Source organism: Henckelia pumila, chromosome 4 (assembly GCF_033568475.1).
Source record: "Henckelia pumila isolate YLH828 chromosome 4, ASM3356847v2, whole genome shotgun sequence".
NCBI classification, from domain to species: domain Eukaryota; kingdom Viridiplantae; phylum Streptophyta; class Magnoliopsida; order Lamiales; family Gesneriaceae; genus Henckelia; species Henckelia pumila.
The window spans coordinates 31,413,832-31,433,461 of record NC_133123.1 but is presented as its reverse complement, the minus strand read 5'-3'; the positions used below and the strand labels follow the sequence as shown (position 1 = coordinate 31,433,461).

Genomic DNA, 19,630 nt, shown 5'->3' with positions numbered 1-19,630 from the left:
GAAAGGTATAAATGACAGCGAATTTAGATGGGATAGAACGCTTGAAATAGCTATCGTTTCAAGTATTCCCATGTCAATCACATACGTGTTTCCTTATGTTCTTTATGTGATTACTTGCTTGTATTGCTTTGCTTGCTTGTGTGATTAGTTGTTCAAGATGTTTTACAGTCTTTAATGTATACAGCTTATGTTGCATTCATCTTGAACTCCAGCCTGTAAAGCATAAGGGCAGATTAGCCTAGAGTGCGAAATGACGTTTGGAGAATTATAGTTGAGTGGCATGAATTGCAGCCTTCGCTTTCAGAGCCAGAATACTCTCTATAATTGCACCAAAGTCAGAGGATTAAAATACTTGATGCCGCCTCGATTGGGTGTGTCGGCGGTTTGATAGTTATTTTACTCCTCGGGATCCCAAAGAACCAAGCTTTATTGATATCAGCTTTGATAGCCTATTCTTCAAACATGCATTGCATTTATTTTATAGCATTAGATTAGATGATATTGTTATTGCATGTTTTGTTGTTTATACTGGGATTTTATTCTCACCGAAAATATCCGGCTATTGCTTTGTTTTGTATGTGTGCATGGCAATAGGTGGGGCAGGAGCTGGTCAGAAAAGACAGGGATAGCTCGAGATAGAATCATAGCAAGTGAGGACACGGGTTTAGCAGCAAGACTTGTATTTTGAGTTGATAAATCATGCTAGAATTGATACAAGATCTTTGTATATTAATGTACATGCTAGTTTATGTCTTAGCATGTATATGATGTTTAGAAGCTTGTAAGAGGTTATAAGATGACATGTATTTGATTTTGTATCATGTATATCAGATTACGTGATTTGTTTTCAAGTCTTGACAGCAGAATTTTAGCAGCAGAAGTTTCTGCATTTTAGGCTCGCTCGATCGGTCGAAATGCACCGATCGAGCGAGGCCATTATTGTGCTAAACAGAGGAGCAAGATTTGTTGCTCGCTCGATCAGTAGAAATTCACCGATCGAGCGAGGCCTTAAATTCTGAAATAGAGTGTTTGACCATTTGAGCTCGCTCGATCGGCCAAGTTTCACCGATCGAGCGAGACCCTGCCTTTTAAAAAAAAAAAAAATTTAGCTCTTGTTTCTTTAATTCTTTTAAGTACTTGTTTAATTGTTAATTACAATAAATTGCCCTAAGATAAGATTAGCAACCCGGGTCCCCACATCTTAACATCTAAATAGCGATTTAAGTCACCTTAAAATTCGAAAATCCCCAATATAAAAAATCTGAAAATTCGAAATTAATCCCAAATAAATTTTGAAAAATAGTCAATACCTTCAATCAACTCCGATATAAAACCTACAACCAATAATAAATCAAATATCAATTAACGGAAGTCAATTGAATCAAAATTCCCAAAATTTGAAACTCTAATCTTGAAATCTACCTCAAAGCTAAGACATAAAGCTCCAACTAGCCTGAATAACCTTCCTCCTGCAGCAAGCGGCGATCGGCGGCGAAGCAGGCGGCAAACGGCGGCGGTTGTCGGAATTCGAGCTTCGAGCGGCGCGAGAAAACCGTACAATATTGGTATCAAAAGAAAGCTTACGTCGCGGGGATTCCAGAACTATATTTACTTTTGAAATCCGGCCAAAAACGAAGAAAATACGAGCATTTAAAGCGACGGGAAAATTGTTGAAATAAAAGAACGAAGAAGACGACGCAGAGAAGGAATCTGGAGGAGAGAGAAAACCGAGAAAAAGAGATATATTTATCTTGTATGTAATCCATTTTATTAGATATGCATTGGTTTAATGTGTGTCTTATTTTATTCATTCGGGGTTAAATTTTGACTCGGTTCGAATTATTTCAACTCTTGTTTGCTCTATAAATAAAATATGCATTTTAATATCGTCTACAAATCGATATTTATTCATACATATTTTTAACACACAAATTAATTAACATATTAAAATCGGGTCCTTACAAATATATCGACTACAGTATCGAAAATTGTATATCGTCTATAATATCGAAAATTACGGTGTAAATTTTTTTTATGTCAATATCGTATCGAAACTTTCAGCATTCCGGTTTTCGGTATATAACTACTATACCGATTGTGCTGAAATTTTACGATATACCGAGATTTTGTTACGATATCGGTATATATTATTTTATATCTTATATTTTTTTAGATTTATAACTATATTGTTTAAAAATATTACTAATATACATTAGTAGATAATTTTTTTAATCAAACACAGCCAAGGGCGGAGCTACTCATAGTAGCCCGGGTGGCCCAAATTTTTTAAAAAATTATATATATATTTTTGTGTTTATTTTTTAGATCATTTTGGGATTAGCTCGGATAGCTCAAAACTAATAACTAAAAAATTCAAATAAAATCATGTATTAGCCAACTAATATACTCATTCATGGACATGCATTAGCCCACTAATATATTCACTAATGGATTGATTATAGAAGCCCAAAAAATCTATAATGTAAGGTGTTAGAAATTTTTTTCGTACGAATAATTACTAAATGTTTTTCTCGAGAATTTTTTTTATATATATTGTTTTAAAAAAAAAAAAATAGCCCGGATAGACTTCAATTCCTGGTTTCGCCATTGAACACAGCCACCATTGTTTTTCTTCTTCTGGCTAATTAAAATCATCATGGAGTTTCTTCATTCCATGACTCCTCTCTTTGAATATTCATCAGTTGCTTAGGCCATCTCCAACCCATTACGCTATCTTAGTGTCACACTAACTTCAAAATAGTGTAATTCCTACATCAAATTCAAAACTCATCTCCAACCCATCAACTATAAATTTTACACTAAAAAAAATATTTTCGAAATATTCTCTATTATTTTATTCTCAACAACTAATTTATTCCACAAAATATTTTTAAACACAATAATTAAAATATCAATTATATCTAAAATAATATTTTCTATGTAGAAATATTAATGAATTAAAAATTTTAATTACATATATTTTTAGAAAAATTTTAAGCATTTTTAAAATTTTATTTTATTTATTTAAATATTTAAACTCATTATTTAATTTATGAATTTTATTTTTATTTATTTAAATAATTAAATAATAAATTAGAAACAAAAAAAAACAAGACAAAAAAACCAAAAAAAAAAAGGAAAAGATAGCGTAAAGCTACACTGTTGCATCATATTTGATGCAACATTGTAGCTTTGCTCCAACCTGGCACTAAAAATAGCGCTGGATTGGAGCAAAGAATGCAACACCATTTTGGCGTAATACACCAAAATGATGTTGCATTGGAGATGCTCTTATAGAAATTCCCAATAAAAATCTCAGCTTTTTGAAACTAAATCTATATATATATATATGTGCATGGTAAAAAAATTGGAAGTTCCCACACACAGTAAATTAAATGGAGTAATTTCTATATATACTACACACCACATATCAATTAAAGATAATTTGCTTGGAAAAATTCAATCTGTCATTTGTAATGGATCTTTTCATCTCCACCGCTCTCCTCCTTTTCTTGTTTGTTTATCTTGTGTACAAATCCTTAGCTCCACCAAGCTACCGCCTCCCACCCAGCCCCGCCGTGTCCCTTCCCATCATCGGCCACCTCCACCTACTGAAGCAACCACTCCACCGCCACCTCCGCCACCTCTCCCGAATCAGCGGTGGCCCCATCTTCTCCCTCAAACTCGGCGTTCGCCGCGCCGTCGTGGTATCTTCGTCTGAGCTCGTGGAAGAGTGCTTCACCAGAAACGATATTATCTTCGCCAACCGCCCTCCCGCCCTCGTAGACAGGTACGTGGGATATAACCAGACCACCCTCATCGGAGCTCCCTACGGCGACCACTGGCGGAGCCTCCGCCGTGTTGGGGCCCAGGAGCTGCTCTCCGCCGCACGCATCAACGAGTTTCAACAGATTCGAGCAGATGAAATCAGGCAACTACTGTCCGGCCTCGAGAGAGCTTCACGCCATGGATTCTCTCGAGTAACCCTCAGGCCACGGATTTCTGAACTCACCTTCAACGTGATGATCAGAATGATTGCGGGGAAAAGGTACTTCACTCAAGAAAAAGAGGGGGAGAAAGGGAGATTCTTGGAGATTATTAACCAGGTGTTTGAGATTGCGCAGGCATCGAATCCACAAGATTTCTTGCCATTTTTACAGTGGATTGATTATGGTGGTTTCAAGAAGAAGATAATTCCTTTAAGCAAACAACTAGATGGTTTCTTCCAAATTTTGGTGGACGAGCATCGCCGGGAAAAGAGAAATACTATGATTGGTCATTTGCTGTCCCACCCAGACCCAGACTTCTACTCTGATCAAACTATTAAAGGCCTTATTATGGTAAACTTTCTTTCTTCTTCTTTCTATTCTATTCAATTCTGGATAAATAAAAGAGTGCGTGTCGTAATAAATAAATTAATGCAAATGTTATATATATGGGGTAGCCAGAGAAAAAATAAAATGGATGCTCAATTCTGCAAAATATGAAAACAATTTCTAATCTGAAATCGTGTTTAATATTTCAATTTACTTGGAAACCTTCCGGTTGTCTTTTTTAATTTTATACTTTTTATATGACTGTTTTCGAGTTGGCCCCCCTCTATTAAATTTTTAAAACTTGGTCTGTTATAAGCATTCCCAAGCATGATTTGTAACTCTAATATTAGTACCCCTGAAGCCAGCATTGATCTTACCCAATACTGCATGCATTATTAACATATACCTAACCAATATTTTGTCACGTTAGCTTTTGTACTAGCAGGGTTTCTCTGTCCTTGTCAATTAATGAGCTTTTATGAAAGGGAGCCATAATACGTACGATCAGGAGAAATTATTTGTTCAATTAATACTAGATTATCCAATGGCTTTAATTTGTTCAAACACTATGAGTGAAATGTGATCGTAGGATCTGCAAGAATAATCATGTATTCAGGGTAGCAAAATTAACTCAACTTTTTTTTTCCACCCACTGCAAGATCAGATGTCCCAACGAACGTAAAAGAAGAGAGACCAGTCTAGATCACTTAGAGATCAATACATATTAAAAGTTATTTTTATAAAAATTATGCCCTTTACAAATTATAAAGTTAAACATCATGATATATTCTATTTTCTAACATATATTGTTTAAGAATCTTCTTCAAACATAAACATATATGCAGAGTATGCTCCTTGCTGGAACAGACACATCAGCTGCAACCATAGAATGGGCAATGGCCCTTCTTGTGAACCATCCTCATGTGTTGGAGAAGGCCAGAAAAGAATTGGATTCTCATGTCGGACTTCATCGCTTGATCAACGAAGAAGATTTATCCAACCTACCTTATCTTCGGAACATCATCTCCGAGACCTTTCGACTATTCCCTGTTGCACCATTACTATTACCACACCAGCCATCCAAGGATTGTGTGGTCGGAGGATATGACATCCCACGAGGTACGATGTTATTCGTCAACGCGTGGGCGATACACAGAGACTCTAATGTGTGGGATGAGCCAAACGTGTTCGATCCCGATAGATTTGAAGGTAAAAGTCAGGTGGAAACTCACAAGTTGATGCCTTTTGGAATGGGAAGGAGAGCTTGCCCGGGATCAGGTTTGGGCCAACGAATCGTGGGATTGGCTTTGGGATCTCTCATCCAATGCTTCGACTGGGAGAGAACAACGGTGGAAGAGGTTGAGATGGACGAAGGCATCGGGTTGACGATGCCTAAGCTGGTGCCATTAGAGGTGATGTGCAGGTCTAGAGAGGCCATGTACGAGGTTATTCAACAAGCAATAACACTAGCTTAGAGAAATTAATAGTATTTGATTCTTGTAGGACTTCTTAGGTAGTGTTTGAGATTGTTTCTTATTCTTGAAATCAATCCCAAACATTACCTTACAAGAGTATCATACTTTTCGTCAAAAGCTATAATGTGTATTATTGATGTAATTAATAATATGAACTCAAACAACACATATCTGAATTCGTTTCTCTTTATTAACGCTATCTTAAGCAAGTATGTTGCATAGACCTTGTCCAATACGGTCAGTTACCTGGTTAGCGTGATTTACATGTCACTACATTATTCTGGAGCTTACCAATTCGCACAAAAAAAATAATCGAATACAAATTATTTGATAAATTTTATTAAATAGATTGTCAAATTGCATATCTTATTCAACATATTTGTTCTAATTAGATAATAATAAATATGAATGAATTAAATTATTATTATAATTTTTCAAAAAATAAACAAAAATAAAATATAATTTCGTGATTATACTATACGATAGTTTCAACAATAACAATTATGTGAATTAAGTCCACAGTTAATTGTTATATGAGTGGAAACACAATAATATTTAGCTCAATCTATTAATAAAATTAATAATAAAATATATTATAATATTATTTCAAAATGGGTCGGGATAAGGTTTTATTTCCGATTCCTCTCCCGATATTAATTGGGACAGAAAAAATCGTGAAAATTCAGGTCGAGAAATGTCGGGTTAGGATTTTTTCGAGACGGAAATGAGATGGGATTCGGGAAGGTCGGGATTTCGGGGATTTTTGCCACCTCTAAAATTCTTTCGATGGGATATCTATTTTAAATTAATATCATTAACTACTAATACATTTTTTTCTCCTATTTAAATCTTTATTAAATAAATACAAAATAGAAATTTTTTTTTATAAAATTTAGATTTCTAAATACTTTCCTAATTTATGTAAAAATACACACAAAATTAATGAATGATACAGAAAAAATACGTACTTAAACAAAATTTTGATTGTTCAATATTCCTAATTAGGGATGTAAATGAGCCAAACAGTTCGCGAGCTGTTCGGGTCTCGGCTCGTTAAAAGCTCGTTCGAGCTCGTTTAATGAGGCTCGTTAAGGCAAATGAACCAAGCTCGAGCTTTACAATATTCGGCTCGTTAACTCGTGAACATGCTCGTTACCAAGCTCGTTAGCTTGTGAACAGGCTCGTTAACAAGCTCGTAAGACATCTCTTTGACGAAAAAATAATAGTATTGATATTTAATTTATAAATTTGCACTTTACTTATGAAAAATATTGAAAAATCTATAAAATTTAATTTATTAGAATAAAATTACAAATTTTAATAATATTATTATAGTTTTTTCAAATATATAATTTAGTTTTTAATTAATTTAATGAATATTTAAATTTATAGTTTAAATATATTAAGCTCGTTTAGGCTCGATAAAAGCTCGAATAAGCTCGTGAGCCATGAATATATTCGTTAAATAAGCTCGGGCTTGGCTCGGTTATAAATGAACCGAGCTTGAACATTCAAAAGCTCGGCTCGACTCGTTTACATCTCTATTCCTAATTATGGCAATGGGTTGAGTTGGGTAAGTGAGATCCTACCTATACAGGCACTGTCTTCACATGCATCTAACGGTTGATATTTATCAATAAATGTGGGATCCATGATTTTTTTAGTGGACCCCGCATGTATTGATAAATTATGACCATTAGATCTATCATAGGGGTAATGCCCGTATAGGTAGGTTGAAATGATCTGTTGAGTAATAATAAACACCCCCCCCCCCCCCCCCCTCAAAAAAAAAAAAAAAAAAAAGTGGCGGGTTTGTCTCCGCCAGGTGGGCCTACAAAATGGATCCAGCGCAAGTTGTGGGATTTAGTGAAACCCTCCCAACCCGGCTCTCTCGCTTTATAACACTAGCGACAGAAGCACACGCAGTTGCGTGTAATATAATATATGATTTTTTATTTATGAAATAATATATTATTTAGTAGTTGAAAATTAGTTATTGGAAAGATAATATAAATTTAATATACTACTATATTCAAAAAAATAAAAGAGAAAAAGTGGAGAAATATGTGGATAAAAGGGTAAAATTGGAAGATATCTTTAGTGTGTCATGACACACCAAAAACAGTTATTCAAAGGCCCTCTGTTTTTATATAATAGTAAGTATAGATATATAGTGAAAAACTTATTATTTATTTTTGGTTTATAATATTTTAAGATTTAAATAATTTTATTTTATTATAATATGTTTAATATGAAAAATACATAATTATGGCCCCAACGGCTCTCTCAACTAACTCTGCTTGCAAGCTTTTAACAGAAGCTGTTAAATGGCCCCAACGGCTTTCTCACTAATGGGCTTACCGCTTATCAAAAAAGAATTGGACTGATGTTTTAATTCAACCCTTGGTCAAATGAGAAGAGTAAAAGGCCTGCCCAGCACCTTTCTACCATGTAGCAGCTTTGGTTCCCTTGCATGAGGCCCAGTCTTCAATTTATAGACACTGATCCAACAATTAAAAATAAATATACTTTAATTTGTGATATCTTTTCTTTTGTTCATAAATATTATTGATATAAAATTAGAAAACAGATGTGATATTTTTATTTTTAAATAGTTTTAATTGTGTAGTGACTAAAATTTTTATTCATTGTTTTATAAATGCATCATATTTTATATTTCTTTGGTATGGTTTCCTAATGTATTATGATTTTCAAACATAAATGGCGAATTCTCTAAACACGCATCTTTATATGTTCAAGTTGGCCGGAGTAGTAAATCTTGCGGATTTGGATATACAAGGATGATTTATAATTTTCGATATCGTTTGGTACATTGGATAAATGTGGGATATTGATCCATAAATTTTTACTCATCTCATTTTTTTTTTATTTTTTTGTTAACTCAATTTCATCTCATGACCCGTTATGACATTATATGTGGGCTTGATGAAAAATCTCTTCCAACCCATGTTATTAGTGGGGGATGAGTAGAAATTTGAAAAAAAACAATTAAGAGATTCTATAATAATAAACACAATAATCCTAAAAAATTAAAAACATAAAAAACAATATATCATTCATATCTATGAATTATTTATCCATACTTTATCATGTTTTTTATCATACTTATATTCATCTCTTATACATCCCATTTATAAAACCAAACGGTTTAAGTATTCACTAAATTCGATATATATATTACGTACCAGAATCAATTATTTGTTTTGTCCGCTCGGATTCCATCTTATAACTCATTAATTTCATGGAATTATTTTGTCCCAGTTGTGTCTCGACTCTTGAGCGTTACTTTAAATCGAAACAATCATTTTGTTGATTCAATATATATATATATATATATATATATATATATATATATAAAAGTTTGTTTCCCTGCACTAACACGTCACATGTGCCTTTCTTTTAATATATTTATATATATATAGATTGAAACATTATAAGATAAAATAATAATATTAATTGACCGGGCCGGGTACCTAAAGAGATCACATGGACTTCCCTTGCGCAACAATTATGTATAATGATATAAAACAAGAAGTTGCATAAAGAAACAACATTTCTGTGTGGAGCATATTCCAAAAATATTGTGGGGTATGTTCTAGGGATTGGGTCATATGCTTTCTTTTTTAGGTCCCTGCTGCTCGTGCATATCCCTCGATTTACCCTCCGCATGAGTCAATAGGCTTATGACTCATGTAAAATGAATCCCCTTCGAAGTCAACCCTTTTTTTTAGAAACAATTATGTATAATGATATAAAACAAGAAGTTGCATAAATAAACAACGTCATTTCTATAATTTGAATAATTTCTACACTGCAAACTAAAATATTTGCTCACAAAAGAGCATGGAAGTCGTTATCATCATCTCCACCGCTCTCCTTTTCTTATTTGTTTATCTTGTGTACAGATCCTTAGCTCCACGTAGCTACCGACTGCCGCCCAGCCCCGCCGTGTCGCTTCCCATCATCGGCCACCTCCACCTTATTAAGCAGCCGCTCCACCGCCACCTCCACCACCTCTCCCAAATCTGCGGCAGCCCGATTTTCTCCCTCAAACTTGGCGTCCGCCGCGTCGTGGTGGTGTCGTCGCCTGATCTGGTGGAAGAATGCTTAGCTAAAAACGATATCATCTTCGCCAGCCGGCCGCAAGTCCTCATGGACAAGTACGTGGGCTATAATCACAAGACCGTCTCCGGAGCTTCCTACGGCGACCACTGGCGGAACCTCCGCCGTATCGTGGCGCAGGATCTGCTCTCCGTCGCCCGCCTCAACGGGTTTCTTCACATTCGAGTTGACGAAATCAGGCACCTGCTGTCCGGCTTGGAAAAGGCCTCGCGCCATGGATTCTCGAAAGTGGAGCTGAGGCCCAGGCTTTCTGAATTCACCTTCAACGTGATTGTTAGAATGATGGCGGGGAAAAGGTACTTCACTCAAGAAAAAGAGGGCGAAGGCGAACAAGGGAGATTCTTGGAAACCATTAACCAGGTGTTTGAGATTGCTCAAGCATCGGATCCACAGGATTTCTTGCCATTTTTACAGTGGATTGATTACGGAGGTTTCAAGAAGAAGATTGTTGCTTTTAGCAAAAAACTTGATGGTCTCTTACAGAATTTGGTGGATCAGCATCGAGTGGAGAAAAGGAACACGATCATAGGTCATCTGCTGTCTCTGCAAGAATCCCAGCCGGAGCTCTACACAGATGAAACCATTAAAGGCATTATCCTGGTAAAACTTTCTTTATTCAGTTTAGTATTTATTTAATCTTTTTGCCATTTCGTACAAGTCCAGAATTCTACATATAAAAGGATTGTCCATATAGATTTAAGGTTATCATTTTTTAATATACACTTAGTTCACTAAAAAATAATGAATTTCACATTTATTAATAAATGTCCAATATTAAATCTAACTCAAAACAATGTTTGTACAGATATATCTAATTTACCAGTAATGGGCACCCCAATGACATCCATTGGGCTTAGGTGGCACATTTTCATTTTTTTCACGCCACTATTCTTTCACACAAAATCACAATTTGAATATTATGAATTATTTGTAATAAATTGGTAGTTGTTTTTTAAAAAATAAAAATTTGTAAGTAACGTTACAAAATTTTGAAATAGAATTAAAATTATATTTATTTTTTTATGAAATAAATTTATTAAATATTTATAAAAATTATATTTATTTTCTTCAATGATTAAAAATACACAATTTTATTAATAAAATTAACTATTTATATAAATTATGTATATATAAATATATAAAATAAATTGATAGTTGAGATATTTGAATTGAGTGTAGGGTCCATAAAAAATTGTTTAAGTTTTTTGTTATAGTGAAGAATTGAATGAGGTTTTATGTTTTTTATATGACGTTGACGTGGCAGAATGAAAAACACGAAAAAGCTCTCGTTTTGTTTTGTTTTGTTTTGTTTTTTTAGATAATAAATTTTAGTTGTGTTTGCGCAGCGGATTAGCCTAGATTTTGAGTCTAGGGAGTTGATATTACTATGTTAAAACATTCGCCGATAAAAAAAAAAATGAAAAATAGCAGTTATGATGTACATGTTATATATTAGTGATCTATATCTGTGCTTATATCTATCTAATATATAAAGCAAAAAAGTATGTTCAAAATAGAAGCAATCATTTTCCTGTTAAAACTAATTTTTTTCATGTTTAATTGTCTTAAATTGGTTGGATAAAATTCTTAGTGTTTCATATATAGACTTGGACAATTTTCCCAACAACTAATTTAAGTATTGTATTAGATTCAAGTTCATAATTCTAACAATTTTTTACTAAAACTTAGTACAGGACATACAGCATACTAATAAAAAATGTACCTCATGATAAATAAGAAAACATGATATTAAATGTTTAAAGGAAAATTCAGAATAAATTCAGACTATTCTCTAAATCTTAAAAAAAGATTTTCCAACAAATTTGATACAAATGGATCGGTTTTTCACGAGTTATGCCCTAAAAAAATATAATTTTTTATATTGGCCGCCTCTAGTTCGGATTGAACTATTTATAGATAGATAGAGCTTTGAACCGAAGATTTGAATTTCAAATTTGGATTACTTCCAATAACTCAAAAATAACTAGTTGTGGCTTGAAATCTATTGTCAAGAGAATTTTGTCAAACAAACCAATACATTTTTTTTTATTAAAAATTTAAAATCAAACTTCAAATATAGGAAAAATTGTTATTTTGGTCCTGTAAATTTGTCACTTTGCGATTTTAGTCATCTATGTTTTCATGTTTCAGTTTTAGTCCGTTTTTCGTACTTTTAGTCTTTTTTTTCGATGTGGCAATGATGTGGCATCGTTGTTTTGCTGGTGTGGACCTGACATGTTAAAAAGACTGAAATTTCCAAAAATCGTAACATACAATACTAAAACTAAAATATGAAAACATAGATGACCGAAATCGCAAAATGACAAACATAAAAGATATTGCAGTTTTTCCTCAAATATATCAATCCAAATGCAACATTGCAATCATTCTTATTGTTTTAATGTTTTTTAAATATACTCCTACTACTACTAAACAGGCATACTTCTTTTGAAATTTTCAAATATGTATTCATATCAGTGACAAGTTACGGGAAAAAAATAATCTTTTTTTCAAAACCAAACCTATATATACACACACAGAAAAATTCAAGATAGTATTATAATAAGAATGTATCTAATATATAGTGAATATTTAATATATAATACTTGATAGATCTACTGCAAAATAAATAGATCTCACATATATTTATAAAAGTTTATCGTTAGATTTATCCTTAGGTTCCTTTAGTTTGATATTCTTTCAAAGAAGCTTTAAGAATCCTGTTTAAAAAGACCATAAACAAACAAATATTCCCATATATTTAATGTGAGGTGGTTCATTCATGATATGCAGACTTTGATCTTTGCTGGAACAGACACATCATCTGTGACCTTAGAATGGGCAATGTCCCTACTTGTGAACCATCCTCAAGTGCTGGAAAAGGCTAGAAAAGAGCTGGATTCTCGAGTCGGACTCGATCGCCTGATCAACGAAGAAGATTTGTCCAACCTTCCTTACCTACGCAGCATCATCTCCGAGACCTTTCGCCTATTCCCGGCCTTGCCGTTGCTAATACCCCACCAGTCATCTCAAGATTGTGTAGTCGGAGGATTCGACATCCCTCGTGGCACGATGTTATTCGTTAACGCATGGGCAGTACACAGAGACCCTAAGGTTTGGGACGAGCCGACGGTCTTCAATCCCGACAGATTTGAAGGTAAAGATCAGGTGGAGACACACAAGTTGTTGCCGTTTGGCATGGGAAGGAGGGCATGCCCCGGTTTGGTTCTCGGCCAACGAACCGTCGGGTTGGCTTTGGGTTCGCTCATCCAATGCTTCGAGTGGGAAAGAACAACCGCGGAAGAGGTTGACTTGGATGAAGGTTTAGGGTTGACTATGCCTAAGTCGAAGCCATTGGAAGTCATGTGCAAGCCTAGAGAAGTCATGTACGAGGTTATTCAAGCAACAATATTACAAGGGTAGGATGTAATAATTTTGATTTAATTTCAAATAAATTTAAAATCTTGGACTTCAAATTTGTCAGTTGAAGCTCTAAATTACTCCAAATATGAACTTAATGTTTATTACATTTGTAATTTCTGGTCTTGTATGTTTGTTTCTTGTAATGTTGTTAGTCATATATGGCGATATATATATATATAAATAAAAATATAATGGTAATGATAATAATCCAGACGATTTGATTATTAGTACACACTAAACCTTCTGCTATGTTGAAAGTATGAATTCAATGTCTTCATGCAATAATCTCTGATTAAAACTCAGAGTTTTGGTTGAAATTTTGTATAGAATCCTTGATCGATGGATTATGGATGGAATTAAATTATGTTTCAAACTTGGAGTTTTCGTTGGTGTAGAATTTATTGATTTTATTGATAAAATTTTATATTAAAAAATAACAAATTATCATTGTATCCTTTTAACAATAAATAAAATATGAATAATATTATTTATAAGAAGTAATATAGTAATTTAAATTAAATGATTTGATTGATGTAAGATAAATAATTGATGATTTGATTGATGTAAAATAAATAATTAATAGATTGATCAATAATATGATGAGAAGAACGTGAGATTTGATAGGATAAGTTATACGCATATTAATAATATAGGCAACCAAACGTAGCTTTTGTTAGATAAACTTATGGTGAGCTCAATGGTATGTCAATATGTCACTCTATAAAAAAATAAAACAAATATATAATAGCGTGATATTTGTGTTTTATCGAGATAAATAGGAAATTTATCTTGTCAAATATTTTTTTAAAAAATGACCTTCTCATTCGCATTGAATAAATTACATTCAAACAATTTTTTTTAATACTGGATCGGACTGGCCGATTCAACCGTGAAAAGATTTTGGATCCGGTCCAAAATAAAATTAAAAACTATTTTTTGGTCAAAATATTCGTAATTGGTCAAACCCGAACAAGAACTCGTCAGACCGGCCTTTAACCAATGAAACGGTTCAAGACCGATTCGATCAGTTGATCCTTTTTTTCTAAAGAAAAATTAATTAATTCTTTTTATAAAAATTAATTTTTTAAAAATTTTAATTATTTCTTTTAACCATTTATAAAATTATTCTTATATTTAAAATTTAAAATTTTTATTCTTGGTTATATATACATGATTATTTCATTTTAAACTTTTTAAAATTATATTTTAGTAGAATATTTGATCTTATCTTGATTTTTTTTATTATAAAATATATAAATAATTATACTTAATATTTTGATTATATATTTTTTGTTTTTTGGATTTTAAATTTTGGTATATATATATATATATATATATATATATATATATTCATATTTAAAGTTTTTTAAAAATTAAAATATATATCAATTTCTATATTATATTATTTTTTTATATAATATAGTAATATTTCGATTCAACCATCTGGTGGAATGGGTCCATCCGCTTGAACAGTTTTTAAGGGTTTATGAGTTCGATTATCGATCCGATCATAAAAACACAAAATTCAAATAATCAAATACACTAAAAAATTATATATTTTCAAAAATGAAGTTCGACCAAAGTTGTTCCTTGATATTTCCTCAAATTACTTTCTTAGTGCAACTTTTTAGAAAATTGGATATTAAAAATTTTATCCTCGATTTTAAATTTTAAATTTTAAATTTCTTGGTTCCTCAGACACCGTAAATCAACTTGAATATATTATTTTCAGCATATGTTTTACTATCTTACTATATACTAATGAACGAACTTCATTTCTTAGAATTACTAACATTGTCATTTTAATAGATTGACAAATTACCTGTGATTTCATATTTCAATAAATTTCTAATTTATCATTTACAACTTTTATCTTTCATATTTATTTTTTTCAATTTTAAAAAATTAAAATATTAACATAACTTTAGATATAACATAATTAATTTATGTACGCGAATTTTCTCGTCCCTAATCCAGAAATTCATTTGTTTCTTTGATATCTCCTTTAAATGATATATTTAAAAAGAGTATATCTTATATGAAATGATGTCAAGGATATATATATACTTAAAATGGGTTGATTTGATCTAAACCATAGTGAAAAGTAATATTGTAAACATGTATAAAAATGAATAATTTTCACTCAGATACTATATATTACAAATTCTTTATAATATAACTAATAAAAGCTATACTTTTGCAATTACAAATAATATTTTGGACATAGAAGATAGTATTTTTTAATTAGTTGGACACTTTTTACTCAAATTGCATATATTACATAACATAACTAACAAAAAAATAATATTTTTCCATCGAAAAATAATATTTCATACAAAAAATAATAATTTTTTTAGTCGAGTAATAAGTGCTTCAATCCGTCTTACAAAATTAAAACGTAAAATGGTCCCAGGTGTTTTTATGATTTTAAAAGAGATAATTTGTGTTATTCACATCTCTAAATCACCTACCCTTGATTAATTTTAACTACACACGATCACATTTAATCCTCAATGTTTATGTTTTTCTGCCTAACAAAATAGAATTGATGGTATAATAAATTTGTGCTTAGGTGCATGAATGGAGCAATTAAGAAGTAAATATTGCTCTGTGCACTTTATTGTGAATGTATTAATGGTAAAGTGGTTAAGTTTTATTGTCTAAAAGATTAAATGAAAAATTGGGTGCAGACTGCAGTAAGAAATATTCAAACAAAGAAAATTTCTATCATGCACGTACGTGCTGCATCTGGAATTTTGACCGGGAATTAATTTGGTGAAAATGATAGTATAATCAAATAATCCAATATTATATTTGAAAGGAATTTTAATTCCTTGAAATTATCAATTTTGGCTAAATTTAATATTATTCGATTTTGTTTTCTAGATAAGTTAGAAGATATGTTAAATATCCCAGATTTTATTTTAAGATAATAATATGTTAAACATGATTAAGGGTTGGTAATTAATCAATTTCGGAGTGTTATTGGACTTCGGAAGAGATTATGGGCTTTTGAATTTGGGTCGGATCGGAAGCTCCGAACCCAGATCGGAAGTTCCGATCCTAGCCACTTCGGAAGCTCATCGGAAGCACAGAGATCGGAAGCTCCGATCCCGGAACGGAAGTTCCGATCTCCAATTGCCAGCAATGTTCGATAACTCAGCCACGAGTTTTGACAAGTGTTGAACGTAGAGCAGATCGGAAGCTCCGATCGCCCGATCGAAAGTTTCGATCCCGACGTGAAGCACATGCACGCAGTGAGCTGTATCGGAAGCTCCGATCCTGAAATCGGAAGTTCCGATCCTGGCCGGGAATTTTGCCTATAAAGGGCTTCTCAGATTCATTTCTGAATTACGAATTCCCGAGTTTCCTTCTACAGTTATTGTAACACCAGGTATTTTAAATACGTAAATCCGCATGCATAATTAGGATATTTAATTATTTAAATTTTAGATTTATGGGTTAAATAATTATGTGAATTATTTGTGCATGATTTAATTTATTTTTAAGCATTTAACACATAATTAGTGATTTTTATGATTTTTAGTATTTTAATTATTTTATCGCGTAGACGGGACCGTGGACGGACGAGATGACAACTTTCTAGCCAATTAATTTCATGAGCCTTTTTAGAGCCCTAAAATATTATTTTGAGTTTTATTATCTCAAAATTTTTAGTATTTAATTTTATATAATTTTAGGAGTCCATTTTTATTCAAAATAAGCCAAAATATTGACTTTTTAGTATTTTTAAAATTCCCTTAATTATGTATTTCGGGATTGTTAAATTTATTATCAGATTTTAATTGTTAGTTAGAGTTTTAAGTTATATATTTTGAATTTAAAAAACCCTTATTTATCTATTTTAATTATCCTAAAAACCTATTTTTTATTAAAATAAAACTCTAACCTAATCTACCCCAAACCCACCGATCACTCACGCTCCCAGCCGCCACCCCCACTATTCATCATCTTCCTCAACCGAGCAGCCCCAAAGAAGAACACCATAGCCACGTTTTTGAAGGTCCAAAGCAAGTCGTCGTCGTCCCGAAATCGTCCCACGCACGTTTTTCTCTTCAATTTCGGTGAAAGGCATGATTTTCTTCCACTTTTTCGTACCTATCAGATATTATATTGTGTGGATTGTGTATGCATCAAAAACTTTCAAGTTTTTCAGAAAATGGTTCGGTTGTTTCAGTTTATGCGCAAGGTTCCTTGTTTTCTTTCTTCATGATAACGTTTTCAGGTCCACCATGGCTGGTATGGCTACTGGTCAGAGTCCTAGGTAGGGTGAGGAGGGTCTGGACCGAATGGCTCGAGGGGCTCGAGCCAAACGAGCCAGGAAACCATCTAGAGTCGATCGGGTCCCAAGGAAGCGCAGTCTAGGGTTTCGGGAAGAAGGGCTTCGGGTTCGGTGGTCCAGGATGCATGGGGGCTGGGGCTGGGTCAGGTCAGGTCCGCCCAGACGTGGGCTACGTCTGGGTGGCGGCGCTCCGGCCAGGGGCGGCCGGAGCAAGCCGGCAGCAGCCACGGAGTGGCTGCTGCTCACGGCCGCAGCCGAGAAGAAATAGGGCTTCGGGTTCTAGGGTTTTCTGTTGGTTTCGGGTCGGGTTTGTGGTCCAGGTCGGGTCAGTAGGGTAGTGGGTCGGGTTAAGTGGGTCCGGGTCTGGGTTTGGTGGGCCGGGCTTGAGTCTTTTTATTTTTAAAATATTTTATGAATTAATGGGTTTTTGGGCTAATTTATTAGAAATAAAATTATTTGGACTCCCAAATAATTTTATTTGGGCTTTTAAAATTTTAATTAAGTTAGTCCATTAATTTTATGGGCTTTTGAGCCCATAAAAGTTATTGGGCCAGTCTTTGGGCTTTTGGGTCCATTGGGCCAGTTTAAGTTGTTTTTGGACCTAGAATGCTTTAATGGGCTTTAATTATTTAATTGGGCTTAGAATAATTTTTATTGGGCTTAAGTATGTTATTGGGCCAGTCTCAGTGTTAATGGGCCAGATTTAAGTAAATGAGCTTGAGTGTTAGGGCCAGCAGTCCAGGACAATCCATAAGAAAATTGCATGTGTCCTGATTATATATTTAATTATTTTTATGCATTGAAGTTATTTTAATATTTATATGTTAGTAAGAAATTTAAATTAAATATATATGAAGGACACACATTTTAATTAAGTACATGCATTCATTAAATAATTTTATGCATAATTAAATGTTTAAGGTTGAGCAATAATAAAATATTTTATGTTGGAAGTTTAAGTAGTGTGACAATTTAAGGGGGATTCGTCCCCATATGTGAACTGTTGAAGGGCAGTTTACTGCCAATTTAAGAGGTGATTCGTCACCGCCACGTACGTTGGTTTCCACGCTGATCAGTATTTAATGTATGATTTAAGGTTACACTACGGATACAACCATGCGATGTTAGAAAATTAATTGCTCAACAATGTTTATGTATTATGTTATTTAAGTTAAGTTAAGTTATGTTATGTTATGAAATTTTCAAGCATGCTCATTCATGTATATGTATGTATTAGTATTTAATTGTTTTAAATTATTTTAAACCCTTGCTATGTTAGCATGTTGGGCCTCTAGGCTCACTACACTGGTATGGTGCAGGTGAGTACGTTGAGGATGAGGTTGTACCCACCGGAGGCGAGGATGTATGAGCGGGCATGCAGTGACCCCGTGACCGTGATAGATGTCTGAGTCACATTGCATGTTTTAATTATGTCAGCATGTTACATTTATTTTAAGTATTTTTCAGTGGTTGGGTTGTGGAATGTTACTTTTAAATATTTTTAGTGCATGCAGTTTTTAATTATTTCCTCATGACAGTATTTTAATTAAATGTAGACTCAGATATTTATTTTATTAAAGAATGCATTTTTATTTAAGTATTTATTTATTTATTTATTTATTTATTTTTAAATCTTTTTATTCTGTGCATATATGTATGGGCATATATGTACATCTTTTATTTAGTAAGTATAAAAAAAAAAATTTTCCGCATAATTATTTAATAATTTTAGAGTTAGGGTCGTTTCAGTTATATAGTGTGAGATATACACTTGAGGGCTCTATCGGTTATAATAGAGGTTCTGGAATAACCAAGGTGTGGTTATAGTCATCCAGGACTAGCGACTCCAAAGGGCTAACTACGGACGAAGGTATGGTCCGGGAATCTATTTAAGTTTTGGGAGTACTTATTAGCTTAGTTAAGGCTTATAGAATTTATGTAGTGATACGGTGAACTTTTGAATATAGGCT

General features: G+C 33.1%; 2 protein-coding genes across 2 annotated transcripts; both read left to right on the top strand.

Moving 5' to 3' along the window:
• Positions 1-3,435: 3,435 nt before the first annotated feature.
• On the top strand, positions 3,436-5,971 carry LOC140862444 (cytochrome P450 81Q32-like). The gene is made up of 2 exons (XM_073265466.1): positions 3,436-4,340; positions 5,162-5,971. The coding sequence occupies exons 1-2, from the start codon at positions 3,477-3,479 to the stop codon at positions 5,789-5,791; spliced, it is 1,494 nt and encodes a 497-aa protein (XP_073121567.1). The 5' UTR covers positions 3,436-3,476; the 3' UTR covers positions 5,792-5,971.
• A 3,667-nt stretch (positions 5,972-9,638) lies between these two features.
• LOC140860779 (cytochrome P450 81Q32-like) lies at positions 9,639-13,357 on the top strand. The gene is made up of 2 exons (XM_073263785.1): positions 9,639-10,534; positions 12,728-13,357. Exons 1-2 carry the CDS (start codon positions 9,656-9,658, stop codon positions 13,355-13,357), a joined length of 1,509 nt encoding a protein of 502 aa, XP_073119886.1. The 5' UTR covers positions 9,639-9,655.
• Positions 13,358-19,630: the final 6,273 nt, after the last annotated feature.